The following is a 15,371-nucleotide window of genomic DNA, read 5'->3' as shown; positions in this document are numbered from 1 at the left end:
AGCATGCATAAGCTGGGCACATAGTAGGTATGGAGTAAACGTGTGCTGAGTAAAGCACACATATGGATAGCCAGGACCCAGTGCACATGTCCCTATGTCCACAGGAACCCCTGCCAGACTACCTGGTACAAAAGTGCCTAGTTGTATGACCATGCACTTCTGTGTGCTAACACATAAACTTGGAGCTCCCAGGCTGAGCCAGAACATTCCAGGCTGCTCACTGGGCACAAGGAGGCTCCTGCTGTGTGTTGGTGCTTGCATGGGGTGCAACCAAGGGTGCGTTGGCGGCATGTGTGTGTGCGTGAACGTGTGTGTATGTGAGTAGGAAGAGGCGTTCGCTCTCTTAGACCTTGCTTCTTTCTGTGGTTTGGTTTCTATAGAGACACTTCCTGTGGCAGAGAAAAGAGGTAGTGAGCTGGTGTTTCAGGATGTGAGGGCCCGCAGGAGCAGAGAGCTCTCTCCACTGCCTGCCTGCCACCCCGAGAGCTCTGATCAGTGCTTCCACAATCCCTGTGGTGGGTGGCCCCCCGTGGAGGGGACCTGAGATCAGCGGCGGTATGCCAGGGAAGCCCAAGCACTTGGGTGTCCCCAACGGGCGCATGGTGAGTGCGGGCTCTGAGCCAGAGCCACAAGGAGGGGGTGGGCACACCCAGGGTGGAGTCCAGGAGGCATAACCAGCAGGTGTGAGGAGAAGCCCAGGGGGCTGTCAGCAGGCTGGAGAAGTTGGGTACAGATGGCTGCTGAGAGTGGGACCTGGTGCTGTCACCCCAGGACCCTTCCAGATGCCCTGCTAGGAGTCTGGTGCAGCCCTACGGCTGAGCCCAGAGCACAGTGGACACAGGCTCTGGTTCCCCTTGCAGGCTGGACTCACTGCTCCCTCATCTACTCCAGGAATTAGCCCGATGTGAAGCTGCTTAGAGAGAGACGTGGAGACAGTCCCAGTGGTCCCCTTGCTCCCTGATCACTCTTACAACTGCTCAAGCCCCTCCACCTCATGCTCTAGGTGCCTAAGAGAAGGTTAAGAGTGGCCTTGCTGGGTCACTACATCAACCTGCTCCAGAGGCATCCTGCCAGAACTGGCGTTCTTTGGGCAGCCCAGGATGGGTCAGTAAGGATGGGACGGGATGAACAGCTCTGCCTGTTCTATTCCTAGCTTCCAGGAAGGAGGGTTGTGTAGCTGAGAAAAGGAACCCTGGGCTGCAGCTATCCCCTTACACCCTCTCCAGGCCATTTAACTCCAGATTAGAGCTGCCTCAGAGTTTCTGGCTCAGCAAACAGGGCAGGCTGTGTTGAGCCGCCATCAGGGACCTGGCTCACCTGGCAGAGTCACTGAACAACTGCAGGAAACCAGTTTCCTGATAGTCCCTGTTCTAAGGCCCCAGCCCAGTACCACAGGACAAAGCCGGTAGGTCCAAAGTGACCTGAGATCCCAGTTCTAGCACCGTTGTCCTTTCCTATTTCGTTATCTGTGAAATGAAATTGGAGTGGATCAAAGTCCTGTTGACTAAGTGGCATAATGAATTGGAGACCCTTGAAGCACTGTGAAGGTTATGGAGATGTTACCCCGAAGTCCCTGTATTTTCAGCCCCTCTTTCAGAATCGTATGCCTCACTGAACAGCTGAGCCACCCCAGTCCCCATCCCCACTTTCCAGTGCCCAAGATTAGTTTCCATCTCATGTGCAGCAGCCCTTTCCTGCCAGCACCAAGCTGTTTGGGTAGAAGGGAGACCCCATTCCAAGAACTGGCTCGGCCCCATCCCACTTCCTCTACCACCACTTAGAAAGTCCAAGGAGAGCCCATTTGCCTTGCACTCCCACCCTGGGTGGTCATGGCCCTTGGCTTGCTCTTCCTTAGGTATCCTGGCCACAGAGCCCAGGAGGAATAGCCCAAGCCCACCCCAGAAGTATAGCTGGACTGATGCTTCTGGGACAGAACTCAGAGCTACAGACCAGCTGAGAGGGCTGGAGACAGACCCAGGCTGTCCCTCATGTGCCAGCCATGGCTTCTCTATCCCAAAGTCATTCAGAGTAAAGAGGATGGTACAAGCTCTGCCCCAGATCCTCTCAGTAACTGTCACACATGTTTATCTCTGTCCTTTCTGGATCAGTTCTGAACTCTCAGTATGACTCTAGAGACCTCATGGTTCACGAATGTCTACTGCTGGACCACGGGCAGCTTTAGGAGGTCATACTTGGCTGGAGCAGGCACGGAAGGGCAGGCTTAGTGACTATGGTGTAGATGTGAATGGAGAGGGGTCAGTTGTTACCTCATAGGGGAGGCTCAGAGGAACACAAGTGATATGTTGTTGAGTAGAAGGGTCCCCATTTGCACATACCCCTGAGTCCCCCAGCACTGTCTGGCTCTGGTCCCTTCCCATCCTCCAGCATTCCCTGATGAGGCAAAGCCACCAGCCATACCCTTCTGGCACTCAGCTTGTCAAGCAGCTGAAATGAGACTTGTCACTTAGAGGGTGTTCTTAGCCCCCTCCTGGAGAAATCGTCACACAGTACCAGCTGTCACTTCATTTATGCTCTCACTAAGGGGCTGCTCTAGGCTGTCCCACCCTAAGTACTTAAGACCCAAATCCCAGTCCTGCAAGCAGCCCACAGTTAGCCACAGTTTGCAACAATGTAGTGAGGCACAAAAAACACGAGTGAAGATTACTGGAATAAAGTTCCTGTTTGGGGAAGAGCTTAGGTCAGGAGTTGAGGAAGCCTGAGAGGAGCCTGGCAAGGAAAAGCATCTTCTCCATTAATGTCTAACGCTGTAGAAGATGGTCCTTAAAGCTCGAGGGGGAGTGGCCCAGGGGGAGACTGCAGACAGGAAAACGTACCGTTACTGTGGAGGGTACACCCGAGGGTTTCTACCAGTTTAACTTCGAGTAAGTCATAGTTAACTTTCTGGAAACTTAGTTAGTGCTGGTCCCGCCAGCAAACACTGGCAAAGAGACCGACAAGAAACTCGTGTGTCTCTATGTCCAACTCAGGGTCAGGGATGGCAGTGCAGGGGGTTATTACAGAAGGGTCAAGTCTTGGGGACAGCCCTATGGAGCTGGTTCAAGCTGAGGGGATCAGGCACCTAGGGTTGTGTAAATGTCCACAAGACTGAAACAAGATCACAGTTCAGGTACTTGACTCTGGAAGGCACAAAGCACAGAGTGGGTGAGAATACTGGAAAAAAGTTCTGGTTTGAGTAAGAGCTGCGGCCAGGGCTAAAGAAAGTCTGAGGGGTCCATCAGTCGATTGCTCCCTCTTTGAGATCTGAGTCCTCTAGGGGCCCCATTCAAGAGGACTCACTGGGCCTCAGCTCTCTTGGCCCTGCCCACCTATGCCCAAGGGCTACCAGCCCTGGTCCTCCAATCTCCCCTATTTATAATGGAAGTGGCAAGGCTGGGTGCAGCGACATATTCCTTTAATCCCAGTGCTCAGAAGGCAGAGGCAGGTGGATCTCTGGAAGTTAGAGGCCAGCCAGGGCTACACAGTGAAATCCTGTTTCAAATATATGTATATGTGGAAGCGGCATGGAGCGGCACGTTGGAGTCTTCAGATTCCGTAGTTGACAGGCAAACTTGGCTTTTAACACCGTCTCTGCCACTTTCCAGCTCTATAACTTCTCTGGGCCTTGGGTTCCTCCCCTGTAAAACAGGGGCAATAACATTTGATGCAGGGGACAGAGAGGCTGAGGGTAGAGTAAGAATATGGGTTGCCTGTAAGACAGCTGGATCAGGAACTTGAGGTGGCTTCCTCAGTGTCCTCAGGCTCCCTTAGAGCCACTTCTAAGCGTGACAGACTAAAGCCAGACCCATCTTGGTTGGGAGCGTCACTGGGCACCACGCCCTTCCTCATCCTTTCTTCCCCTTTTCCTCCTTTCACTCAACATGGCACCTCAAGCAGAGGTGAGAACTGGGGTTACTGTTGAACCCAACTTCCCCATGCCTTGGAGCCTGTGCAAACCATAGCTGTGGCTCTGGATCCCACTTTGCCATAGTTGGATCTCTAACCAAGATGTGCCCTATTCAGACTCACAGCAGCCCCCCAGAGGCTGGGAATGCCAAGCCCGGGCTCCCCAGGGGAAGACGGTCTCAAGGAAAACCAGGTATTCCCGATGAGCAAATGACTGAGCAGGAGTTGGACTCCATTCCTCTTCCCTCCCAGCTCTAAATTTCTGTCTCTCATCCACCTTTGTCCCCATTCCGCTTTCGACAGCCAATGGGGCAAGGGAGGCTGGAACAAAGAACTGCAGGAGGCAGCCTGGGAGCAGACATTGGTGAACAGCTGTGCTCAAGCATGGAGTGGGTACCTGGGCCAGCATCTCAGTCTTAAGGCTGCTTGAGCACAGGGTCAAAGAGGATGCCCCTGGATCAGGGATTTCAGATAGACTCCCCAACAAGACCTGCCCTCTGGGAGCTACCAGGCTTCAGGGATGAGAGGCCCCGACATGAGTGGGCTTAGTGTGGTGGGAAGGGATAACTGGTGATGGACAGGGATCCAGTACTGCCATCCCTGACCCTGAGTTGGACATAGAGACACACGAGTTTCTTGTCGGTCTCTTTGCCAGTGTTTGCTGGCGGGACCAGCACTAACTAAGTTTCCAGAAAGTTAACTATGACTTACTCGAAGTTAAACTGGTAGAAACCCTCGGGTGTACCCTCCACAGTAACGGTACGTTTTCCTGTCTGCAGTCTCCCCCTGGGCCACTCCCCCTCGAGCTTTAAGGACCATCTTCTACAGCGTTAGACATGAATGGAGAAGATGCTTTTCCTTGCCAGGCTCCTCTCAGGCTTCCTCCTGACCTAAGCTCTTCCCCAAACAGGAACTTTATTCCTCAGCAGTGCCAGGGGGCTACAGAAGTAGGTACTCTGGCAGAGGAAACAGCAAAACAGGAAGCAGGGGTGTGGGGAAAATAGAAGTTTGATAAAGTGTGGGGTGGAGGTGAGGAGGAGGGAAATGATGTCGGAGGGGCTCATTAGCCAGGCACAGGTAGGCCTTTAACTGTAACTTGGCAACAGCAACCCTACTAAGGTGTGCAAGGAGTTGAGTCCAGGGTGAACAGTGGGGAGGGAAAGACCTGGAGAAACCTGGGAGTAAGGACCCAGACATTTAATTAAAGATAATATGGAAATAAAACCTCTGAGAGCCAAACGAAGTCCTCGTGCATCTGGCTTCAGTTCCCCTTTGGTTATGTCAAGGACTCTTGCCCAGAGAAAGCCTCCTGCAAGGGACGGGCTGATTTGGGATTGGAGGGCAGCTCAAAGGCTGAGGATACTTGAAGAGGTAAGGCCATGCGCTGAGAGGGGACTCACCAGAGCTAAGAGGAGGAGGGCACAGGCTTGAAGTCAGCAGCACAGCTGCAGCTGTGGAGCAGCTGGGGGAGGGAGGCAGCAGTGGGTGCAGGCAGGTGCTGGGGGAGAAAATAGCAGGGCTGTCTGGGGACTCCAGCATCCTGAAGGATCTCCCAGCCCTAGGCATCAGGGCTTTCTCCCCCTTAGCTGAGAGATGTGAGGACCTTGGTTGGGAGAGATGACTCTAATGATGAGGGTCATCTTGGGGAGTGTGAGGCAGAGTGTGGAGGACAGGGGTGGGCTCAGAGTGTGGTGTGCTGGGGGAGTGGGTCCCACACCCAGCTCAGGCAATTGCAATTTTCTCTCTTGCTCAACCCCCACACAAGGTTGTAAAACAAGAAAAAAAACAGCTAGAATTTGAATCCTTGTCTTGAGAGCCCACACAATTGTGCTCTTTGCTGTCCTGCAGAGTGGCAAATCAAACACCTGGCAACATCAGCCATGGATATTGATGAAACTGCAGTAGCTGTAATGTTCTAGAACATTCATTACACACCACAAACTGTTCTGAGTTTCTTCTGTGTGTTTAACTTATTCAACTGAAGCAATCCTTTGAAGGCAGGATCATCATTTGCCCAATTTTTTTTTTTTTTTAGGTTTTTCGAGACAGGGTTTCTCTGTGTAGCTTTGCGCCTTTCCTGGAACTCACTTGGTAGCCCAGGCTGGCCTCGAACTCGCAGAGATCCGCCTGCCTCTGCCTCCCAAGTGCTGGGATTAAAGGCGTGCGCCACCACCGCCCGGCTATTTGCCCAATTTTTAGAGAGGACAAACTAAGGTCAAGAGACAGCTGAGTATTCTTCCCAAGGTCACACAGCATGGAATCTGAATTCAAGTCTAGGTGGTGCTCGCTTCCCGTTGCCTCCAAACATAACACAGATGTATCAGACTGGCCCTAGAGTCCTTCGAGAGGAAGGGGAATCCCCTATACGGAAGGCCACTGGCTGCTCAGGGCCAGCCAAGCTTGCTACTCAGAGATGATGCTCACAATACCTTGGGCATCACTCTTAAAGAGGAGATAGGAAAATGGAACCAATGGGGAAAATCTTTCAATTTTTAAACACAGGAAACCCCTTTAAACTTAATTCCCCCCCCCCCCCGGAGGCCAAATAATGTCTTATAGTGTCCTGCAGGCTAATCCTGACTTCCACATGACCGAGGTGCTCCAAGGGTAGGAGTGGAGAGGAGAGAACAGGACAGGAGGCTTCCCTGGGCTTGTTTTCAGTGGAGATGGGAAGAAGGGACATGATGGACGTTTCTTTGACAGGGCCTGGTGAGATGTAGGAAATAATGGGGGTTGGAGGCGCTGGGAGTCTATGTGATGGGAAAAGGACAGGATCCAGGGAAGCTTTTTCAGGACTTTTACGGTGGGGACAGAAAGGCGTCCATCTGAGAATGACTGAGTTTGAATGCCTTATGGGGCATCTGGAGACAGATGTTAGCAGGAAACTGGGTGTGTGCGGTTGGAGCTAGATGTTGGGGTGGGGTACAAAGGACCCAGAACAAAATCAAGAAAGGGGAGAGTCCACCCTGCATGGGCAGGGGTCCGTGGGAGAGCTGGGGGGCTTCTGGGAAGGTGGGAAAGACACCAAAAGAAACCTCTGCAAGAACAACTCCAAGGTGTGTGTGGGGTTCTGTTTCACCAGTGACTGGGGTTCCCAGAGAAGTCAGAGTTAGTGCACATTGTAGGAAAGAGTGCAGTTGGCCTGAATGACACTGCTACTCACATTGTGGCCCCTGGACCAGCACCAGAACTAGCCTGTTAGAAACGGAGCGCTTTGAGCCCTATCCTGGATCTACTGAACCTGAGAGGGGGTTCTCTTGGCCACTCTCAGCTAAAGTTTGATGGACACAGCTCTGTGCTACAAAAATAGCATTCCGTGCCATGCCCAAGGTAGGGTGGGATGAGTCCCCCAAAGAGAAACAAGTGAAATTAGGCACAGACACACCTCTCCTCCCTCAAAGACGAGATTGGCATAGCCCTTACCACACCATAGGCAGTGTTATAAATACAGTGTACGAAGTTTCCGAGGGACAGTTATCATTTGTAGCCCCGCCCCTCATTTACAGATAGGAGCCAATAAGTGAGCTAAAATTCACACAAACAGTACCTGCCAGAGGCAAGATTGAAGTCTCTGCACACCCAGAAGGGGCTGAGAGAGAGAAGGGAGCCAGGGGCCACTAGAAAGTACCCTGAGGAAGCCCCAGCACACAGTGGTCGGCTTATGATGGGAAAGGGGTCAGGACAGGCAGAAGGAAACCCTAGCCAGTAATGACTATCTGGAGAATTCAGCCTGACTCTGTAGACAGAAAACACAGTTCCAGCTCACTGGAGCCTGGGCCCAGTGCGGCTCCTTGGAATTCCTTACAGAGCTCTACTCTGATTGTCTACCTTGGGTCTCTCCTAGGTTCTGGCTGTCTCCGATGGAGGTAAGTGACAGACTGTGTGGATGAGGCATGACTGGGAGGGAGAGAGGGATAGGGAGGTGGAAGTGAGAGGGGACACTCCCCACTGGTCTTTCAGGTAATGCCCCTGCAGCCTGTCTGCAACAGGGATTGGGCCAAAGCCTGAGGAAGGAAAAAGGCTCACTCCTACTTGTCCATCTCTCTGCAGAACTGACCAGCACAGGGGGTTCCCAGGGCCAGAGTGAGGGCCGAGGCAGCTCCCTCAGCATCCACAGCCTCCCCAGTGGCCCCAGCAGCCCCTTCTCCACTGACGATCAGCCTGTGGCCAGCTGGGCCCTGTCCTTTGAGCGTCTGCTGCAAGACCCACTGGGCCTGGCTTACTTCACGGTAAGCCCTGGGGTGGAGTGGAGTAGAATTGGGGGGTGGGACGTGGGGGGTAGGCAGGTGCCACTGCAGGGATGGGGGATTCTGGAGAGGGCGCAGACAGGGCTTCGGGTTGGTTAGAGCGCTGCTTCTCTTCGTGGTTTCTCAACTAGCCTGTCTTTGGCATCCTTTCCCTCAAGGATGGGAACTCTTCCTTCTTCTTGTTCTTATCTCTGCTTCTCAGGTTTGTTTGGTTTTTTTTTTTTTTTTTTTTTTTGTACCCCAGATCTGGCACCATCTGTCTGTCTGTCTGGTCTCTTGGCCCATGTCTGTCTCAGTCTTTGAACACGTCCCTGTTTCAGCCTGTGTCTGAAGCCTTCGTTCCCCTTCTCATGCCAGGAGTTCCTGAAGAAGGAATTCAGCGCAGAAAACGTAACTTTCTGGAAAGCCTGCGAGCGTTTCCAGCAGATCCCAGCCAGTGACACCAAGCAGGTAGAGAGAAAGATGGGACACAGGGGTGGGGACCAGACCTGGGGCACGCCCCCTGATCTCTTCCGGTCCCTCATTCCCCAGCTATCTCAGGAGGCCCACAGTATCTACCATGAGTTCCTGTCCAGCCAGGCGCTGAGCCCGGTGAACATAGACCGACAGGCCTGGCTTAGTGAGGAGGTGCTGGCCCAGCCCCGGCCGGATATGTTTCGAGCGCAGCAGCTTCAGGTGAGGTGGCCAAGGGGCAAGGCCTGGCTGAGGAGGGAGACCAATGATACGCCCAACAGTACCAGATACAGGGGTGGAGTCCGAGCTGGAGGGAAGGGGCAAATTGGATGCAGAACCAGAGCCAATGCAAGGTCAGGACGGGAGTAAGAGGGTGAAGGCTGAGGATGACTTGAAGGATGGGCTGGGGTGGGGTCAAGGGGAGGGGCTGGTCTCAGACTCCAGGTATATGACAGGAACTGGGGAGGCAGGGCTTGGGGCTCCCCTACTTGGGCTGGCGAGGGCAGGACCTGGGACGCAAGAGGTGCAGGTGCAGGCGCCCCACCCACCCAGCCCTCCACTGTCCTCTCCTGGTACCAATCGCCACCCACACCGGCTGACCGTGCAGATCTTCAATCTGATGAAGTTCGACAGCTATGCGCGCTTCGTCAAATCCCCGCTGTACCAAGAGTGCCTGCTGGCCGAGGCCGAGGGACGCCCCTTGCGGGAGCCTGGCTCCTCGCGCCTCAGGAGCCCCGACACCTCGAGGAAGGTGCGGACCGGGGTGGCAGGAGGCTGGGCGGGGACAGTCTCAGGAAGGGTCTTCCCCAGCCGTAGATCCGCACTAGAGTCTTCCCTCTACCCTCAGAAGCCGAAGCTGAAGCCCGGGAAATCGCTGCCAGTGGGTGTGGAGGAGTTGGGGCAGCTGCCACTTGCTGAGGGCCCTTGTGGCCGTCCTCTCCGCAAGTCCTTTCGCAGAGGTGAGGCCGGCCCTAGAAATGGTGTGGCAGGGAAGTTTGGGCCAATTTTGGGAACGCCCCCTTCTCCCTACTTGACCACAGTCTGCAATAAGGCAAACCCCAAACCCCAAAATGTAGGTTCTTGAGATCACCCGGTTTCTCCAGGAGGCTGTGCTCCCAGGCTACACCCCAGAAGTTTGTTAGGGCTACTCAGCGACAAGTCCAGGGACCCACACATTTAAGTCCCTGCGGGATGGCTCCAAACAAGACCCACCAAATGGGAGGGCCTTACAGAGGGATGGTGAGAGGAAGAAGGTCTCCTCATTGCTGGCTTTCCCTTAGAGATGACGGGTGGAGCCACGAACTCTGCCCTGCGACGAGAGTCTCAGGGGTCCCTGAATTCTTCCGCCAGTCTGGACCTGGGCTTCCTTGCCTTTGTGAGCAGCAAATCTGAGGTGAGCAGCACTGGAAGGGAACAAGGTGCCTCTCTGGTTAGGACCACTGCCAGTTCCTTTCATGGGTTCCCAGCATTCACAGTGGGTAGCTACACATCCACTCCTAGCTGATTCCACAAAGCTATCACCTCACCCTTCCTCTCTTTCATGTTCCATACAGTGATCTCTGTACATATCGTGGACGCACATCCTCAGCTGGCAGATGGGTGTGCATGTGTGGGTGCCTAGGTGTACCCTGTATGAGGTGTGTGTGATTAGTTAGTGGAGCTGTCCCTGAGTGTCCACATTTATTTTATTTTGTTTTTGTTTTGAGACAGGGTTTCTATATGTAGCCCTGGCTGTTGTGGAACTCAGAGGTCTGCCTGCCTCTGCCTGCCTCTGCCTGCCTCTGCCTCCGAGTACTAGAACCAAAGGTGCCACCATGCCTGGCTGAGTGTACACATGTTTGAGTGTGCATACCTGTGTTCTTGGAGCAAGACACATCTGTGCCTGCCTCCAAGTGTGCCCTCGCACGTGTGTGTATGTGTCCTAGGGAGCTTACAGCATCCCTGTGTACATACAGCCTCTGTCTGCTCTCGCCCACATCCAGTGTCACCGAAAGAGCCTTGGAAGTGGAGAGGGTGAGAGTGAAAGCCGGCCGGGGAAGTACTGCTGCGTGTATCTGCCTGATGGCACCGCCTCCTTGGCCTTGGCCCGACCAGGCCTCACCATCCGAGACATGCTGGCAGGCATCTGTGAGAAGAGAGGCCTCTCTCTACCTGACATTAAGGTCTACCTGGTGGGCAATGAACAGGTGTGAGCATGCCCTGGCCCCCAACTCTTGCCTCCTTTCTGATCTCGACCCAGCTCCTTTCCTAATCTTCCGGGCACCCTTATTTCAGCTCATTCTCTATCATCACCCCCTCCCTACCTTATCCCAACCCCTGTGTCCAAGCCCACATGGATCCCAGTGCTAACTCCTCATTCATTCTCAGATACTCACTCGTATCCCACAAAAAACCTACTCACACACAACCCCACCCCAGGCCCTGGTTCCCGGCTTTACCTATCAACCTGCTCTCGTGGTTTCAGGAGGTAAAGCTGGAGAGAGGGTACTGCTGGAACTTGGAATTTCCTCCATTTCCACAGTTGACACTGTCATCCCCACAGGCCCACCCCTAAAGTTGCCACTGAGGGACTCACCTCTGCTATCAGAAGTATTGGATGAACCTAATCCCTGAATGCCTCCTTTAAGTGCAAATGAGCATTAAGCTTTAAGATCTATGGAAATTCATTTTTTTTTTTTTTTTTGGTTTTTCGAGACAGGGTTTCTCTGTGTAGTTTTGCGCCTTTCCTGGAACTCACTCTGTAGCCCAGGCTGGCCTCGAACTCACAGAGATCCGCCTGGCTCTGCCTCCCAAGTGCTGGGATTAAAGGCGTGCGCCACCACCGCCCGGCGGAAATTCATTTTTAAAAAATAATTTATTTAAATTTATTTTATGTACATTGGTGTGAAGGTATCAGATCCCCTGGCACTGGAGTTATAGACAGTTGTGAGCTGCCATGTAGGTGCTGGGAATTGAACCCAGGTCCTCTGGAAAAGCAGTCAGTGCTCTTAACTACTGAGCCATCTCTCCAGGCCCAGGGAAACTCATTTTTAAACCATCCTAAGGGGTCCCAGGGGAGCAATGCTTCATTCCGGGGGAAGTGACAGGAATTTATGCAAGCCCTAAGAGGTAGCCAAGGTGTGTGATCAGAACTGGAACTGAGGCTTTCTAGTAGGTCTAGGCTGGAGGTAAGCCAGGCAAGAGGTGATTAAGGGTCATACCTCCAGACTGAGTCTCTCCCGGGGAAGGTAGGCGTGTCTAGTCAGAAGGCTTCATGAAAGAGGCAGCGCTAAAGAGGACGGAGCAGAGTTTGTCTGGGAGAACTGTGGAGAGAGGACATTCCAGGCAGAGGGAGGGAAGGGAGGTGTTTGTGGGACCTGGGGTGTGGGAGTGTGAGGGCAACTATGGGAGCACTCTGCCCACCTTCTTAGGCCACCAGAACAGCTGCCAACAGCCCAGATGGGCTTTTGTGCCTGCTAAATATAACTTCACCACCCACGTTCCACCTGTCCCTGTGGCACAGCTCAGGCCTACTGTCTGGGAGAGAATCCCCCTCCGTTTTAAGCCCTCCCCCTACAAGTCTTAGGCTGGTACAGACAGTAGTCTTGACTGTGTACCTACTGTGGTGTGCTGGGACTGTACCATTTCTGATCAGATTTGTGGGGGGAGGGGGGCTGGGGGAGGGGGCTGACCTAGGCATTAAGGAGGCAAGAAACAAGGTCCGAGTGGCTATCAATAGGTGGGTGGTGAGGGGAAATATATCCCATGCCTGAAGGAACCAAGAACCAGGACCTAAGCTTTGCCCTTAGCAAGAAGAATCCCCATTAACAAGCAAACCTCACATCCTTCTGTTTCCCCAAACTGGATCCTTTCCCAAGCTTCCCCTCACATTCCCAAGCATCTTCCATTCTTTCTTTCTTTTCTTTTTTCGACGGGGGTGTGGGGGTGGGGATGGCAGCAGTCTTACTGTGTAGCCCAGGCTGGCCTTGAACTCTACCAGTCTCTGAGTAGAGTACTGGGAATAAAGACATGCACCACCGAGCCACCATGCCCAGGGCATCTTCCACTCTTATGGTCGCTTGGCCTTGGTCTTCTCAGGCTCCAACTCTGCTGGTCCTTACCCTACCTGCCTCTCTAGCCTTCTTTTGCCGATGGGCTGGTCCTTCTGATCTTTAAGGTACCACACTAGAAGCCAGAGGAGGAAGTGAAGGTGATTTCCAAGTATTCCCAGGGGATGGCTTGGGGTGGAGGGAGGGATTCTTAGACCCTGCCTGGCATCCACAGAAGGCCCTGGTCCTGGATCAGGATTGCACAGTGCTGGCAGACCAGGAAGTGCGACTGGAAAACAGGATCACCTTCCAGTGAGTGCCCTACCCCAAAGCTTGATCTGGCTTCTAGCTGTCTACTTGTCCCAAATCTCAGACCTTATTCATTGAAGTGGGAGCCCTACCCCCTAGGCTAAAGTCCCACCCCAAACTGCCCCACCCTCCCCATTCAGCTCTGTCCCCTCCTGGCTTGTTTGGGAAAAGGGGCCCTGGGTCTCCAACGCTCTGCAGCTGTAGGGTCCTACACAGGCTGGAGTTAGCTAACCTGGAACGCGTGGTGAGGATCTCGGCTAAGCCTACCAAGCGCCTGCAGGAGGCGCTGCTGCCCATCCTGGCAAAGCATGGCCTGAACCTGGAACAGGTGGTCCTGCATCGGGTGAGCAACGGAGCTGGGGGGTGGGGGGGAGGCAAGCCAGCAGGAAAGGTCTTGTGGTCTAGCCCATAGGCTGCTCACCTCTTTCTGTAGCCAGGGGAGACGCAGCAGCTGGATTTGGAGAAGCTAGTGAGCTCAGTGGCCGCGCAGACACTGGTTTTGGACATTCTTCCAGGTAAGCGATGTTTTTACCCTGGGACTCGATTTCCCAGTGTGGCTCTGCACAGGAGGAGGGGCTCGTGAGAGGGGCTCGTGGGAGGAAGGCCAAACCCAACAGTCGCGCTCTCCATCGTAGATGCAAAGATGAATGAAGCCAGCAGCACGTCCCCCTGCCACAGCCAGGTAACAGAGAACCTCAGGGGCTCTTTCCACTTTGCGCTTCCCCCTCCTGGTTATGACCTTCACCCCACTTTCTTGCAGGGAGGCCTGCCTAGAACCCAGGACAAGGACACTCATCTCCCCCCAGTGCCCCCCAGTTTGATGGTGGAAGATGCCAGTAGCTCTTCTGGGAAACGGCAGACCTGTGACATTGAAGGTACACTATGGGGATAGTGGGGGCTGTGGGATCAGAGGGATGAGGGAAGTGGGATTGGGGTTGAGGATCACTGAGGGTGGCATCAGAGGCCTGAGCTAAGGCTGGGGCTAAGGGCCATTGGAGCTGGAATATACTGATGGTCTGGGGTCAGGCTGTGGTCACAGCAGCAGGCAGCAGATGGTGAAGCATCAGCATAGGTGCTCTGACCATATGGGGCTCCTGACTCTATGGCTGCCCCCAGGCCTGGTGGAGCTGCTGAACCGGGTGCAGAGCAGTGGGGCCCACGACCAGAGGGGACTTCTTCGCAAAGAGGACCTGGTACTTCCAGAATTTCTGCAGCTTCCCTCCCAAAGGCCGGGCTCTCAAGAGGCTCCACCGTAGACTGGATCAACCACGCAGCCTAGGGAGGGCCCTTCAGACTCCGCTGCCCACCCAGCCCTCTGACACCCGTGTAACAGTCCAGGCTGGCTGCATGGTGCCTGGGAGGACCAAGCATGCCATGGGTCCGCTCTGCATGCCCTGTCTGCACCCTGAGTGTCCCTGGCCTCTTTTTGCTATGGGCAGGCCCACAGAAGGAGCCAGGAAGGGGTGGAGGGGGAACTCAGGGGAGCCACACTCCCAAACTGTGGCTACCTGTTCTTATAGGTTCACCTACCCATTCTTTGCAGCTAGGCCATCAGGGAGAGGCCCGCCTAGGCTCTTGTCATGAGCATACTGAACACAAAGGGGTAACTTTGGCAGTGCCAGCCTCCTCAGCTTATTCCAAGCTTTAGCAGGGGGCAGGAGGAGGGGCTGGCCCCTCCTTAAAGAGTTGATCTGAGTAAATCCTGGGCGTGCTGGTGGGCAACCCCTCCCTCCCTCCACACAGACTCCACTGTACATATGGATTTTATGGTTGGCTTGGGGCAGCTGGGTTTGTCCTGAATGTATATTGTTATATTATAATAATAATTATTATTATTCAGCCATGAGGTATGTTTCTTGTGTGCCACTCTGCCCTGTGCGGTCCCATCACCCCATTGTCTCTGTCACCAAGACCAGGAAGTTCTTGAGGACCTCAGTGTATACCTCCCAGAATCTCTTCCTGAGACATGGAATATGGGAGGCATAGAGCAGGAAGAGGGAGGGGGAAGGGGAGGGAGAGAGAAATGGAGAGAGAGAGAGAGAGAGAGAGAGAGAGAGAGAGAGAGAGAGAGAGAGAGAGAGCTGTGCCTTTGCCATCACTCAGCTGCTCCACAGTGTCCGTAGACATGAATGCATAATTTTTGTTCATCCCTGTTCCTATCAGGGATTCAATGTATCTCTACACACATTACTGAGAGCTCCTTAGGATGCACCAAAAGCTTGTATGTGGGACTGGGCTAGGCAAGGTATTCTTTTCCTCTTCTGTTTTCGCTGGGTGGTACCCCACCTCTAAGCAGCTGGGAAAGGCAGGGAGGGAAGGAGGGGAGGACTTCTCAGAAGAAAGGCCTGCAGGGAGAGAAGCCAGCGTGGTCCCACCTAGGGAGGCCAGTGCCGAGAGGAGGCCACGTGACTTGAGTGGCCGGACAGAGCCC

The 15,371-nt window shown here is 53.9% G+C and overlaps 1 protein-coding gene across 1 annotated transcript; it reads left to right on the top strand.

Moving 5' to 3' along the window:
- Positions 1-390: 390 nt before the first annotated feature.
- Positions 391-14,779, top strand: Rgs14 (regulator of G protein signaling 14). The gene is made up of 15 exons (XM_052728826.1): positions 391-602; positions 7,748-7,769; positions 7,954-8,132; positions 8,508-8,600; positions 8,682-8,825; positions 9,211-9,354; positions 9,451-9,562; positions 9,884-9,996; positions 10,586-10,789; positions 12,867-12,943; positions 13,157-13,283; positions 13,374-13,455; positions 13,576-13,622; positions 13,701-13,815; positions 14,057-14,779. The coding sequence occupies exons 1-15, from the start codon at positions 558-560 to the stop codon at positions 14,194-14,196; spliced, it is 1,644 nt and encodes a 547-aa protein (XP_052584786.1). The 5' UTR covers positions 391-557; the 3' UTR covers positions 14,197-14,779.
- Positions 14,780-15,371: the final 592 nt, after the last annotated feature.

Source organism: Peromyscus californicus, unplaced genomic scaffold, assembly GCF_007827085.1.
Source record: "Peromyscus californicus insignis strain IS unplaced genomic scaffold, ASM782708v3 Scaffold_8__1_contigs__length_139910024, whole genome shotgun sequence".
Taxonomy (NCBI): Eukaryota; Metazoa; Chordata; class Mammalia; order Rodentia; family Cricetidae; genus Peromyscus; species Peromyscus californicus.
The sequence above is the reverse complement of the archived record's forward strand: the minus strand, read 5'-3'. Positions and strand labels throughout refer to the sequence as shown.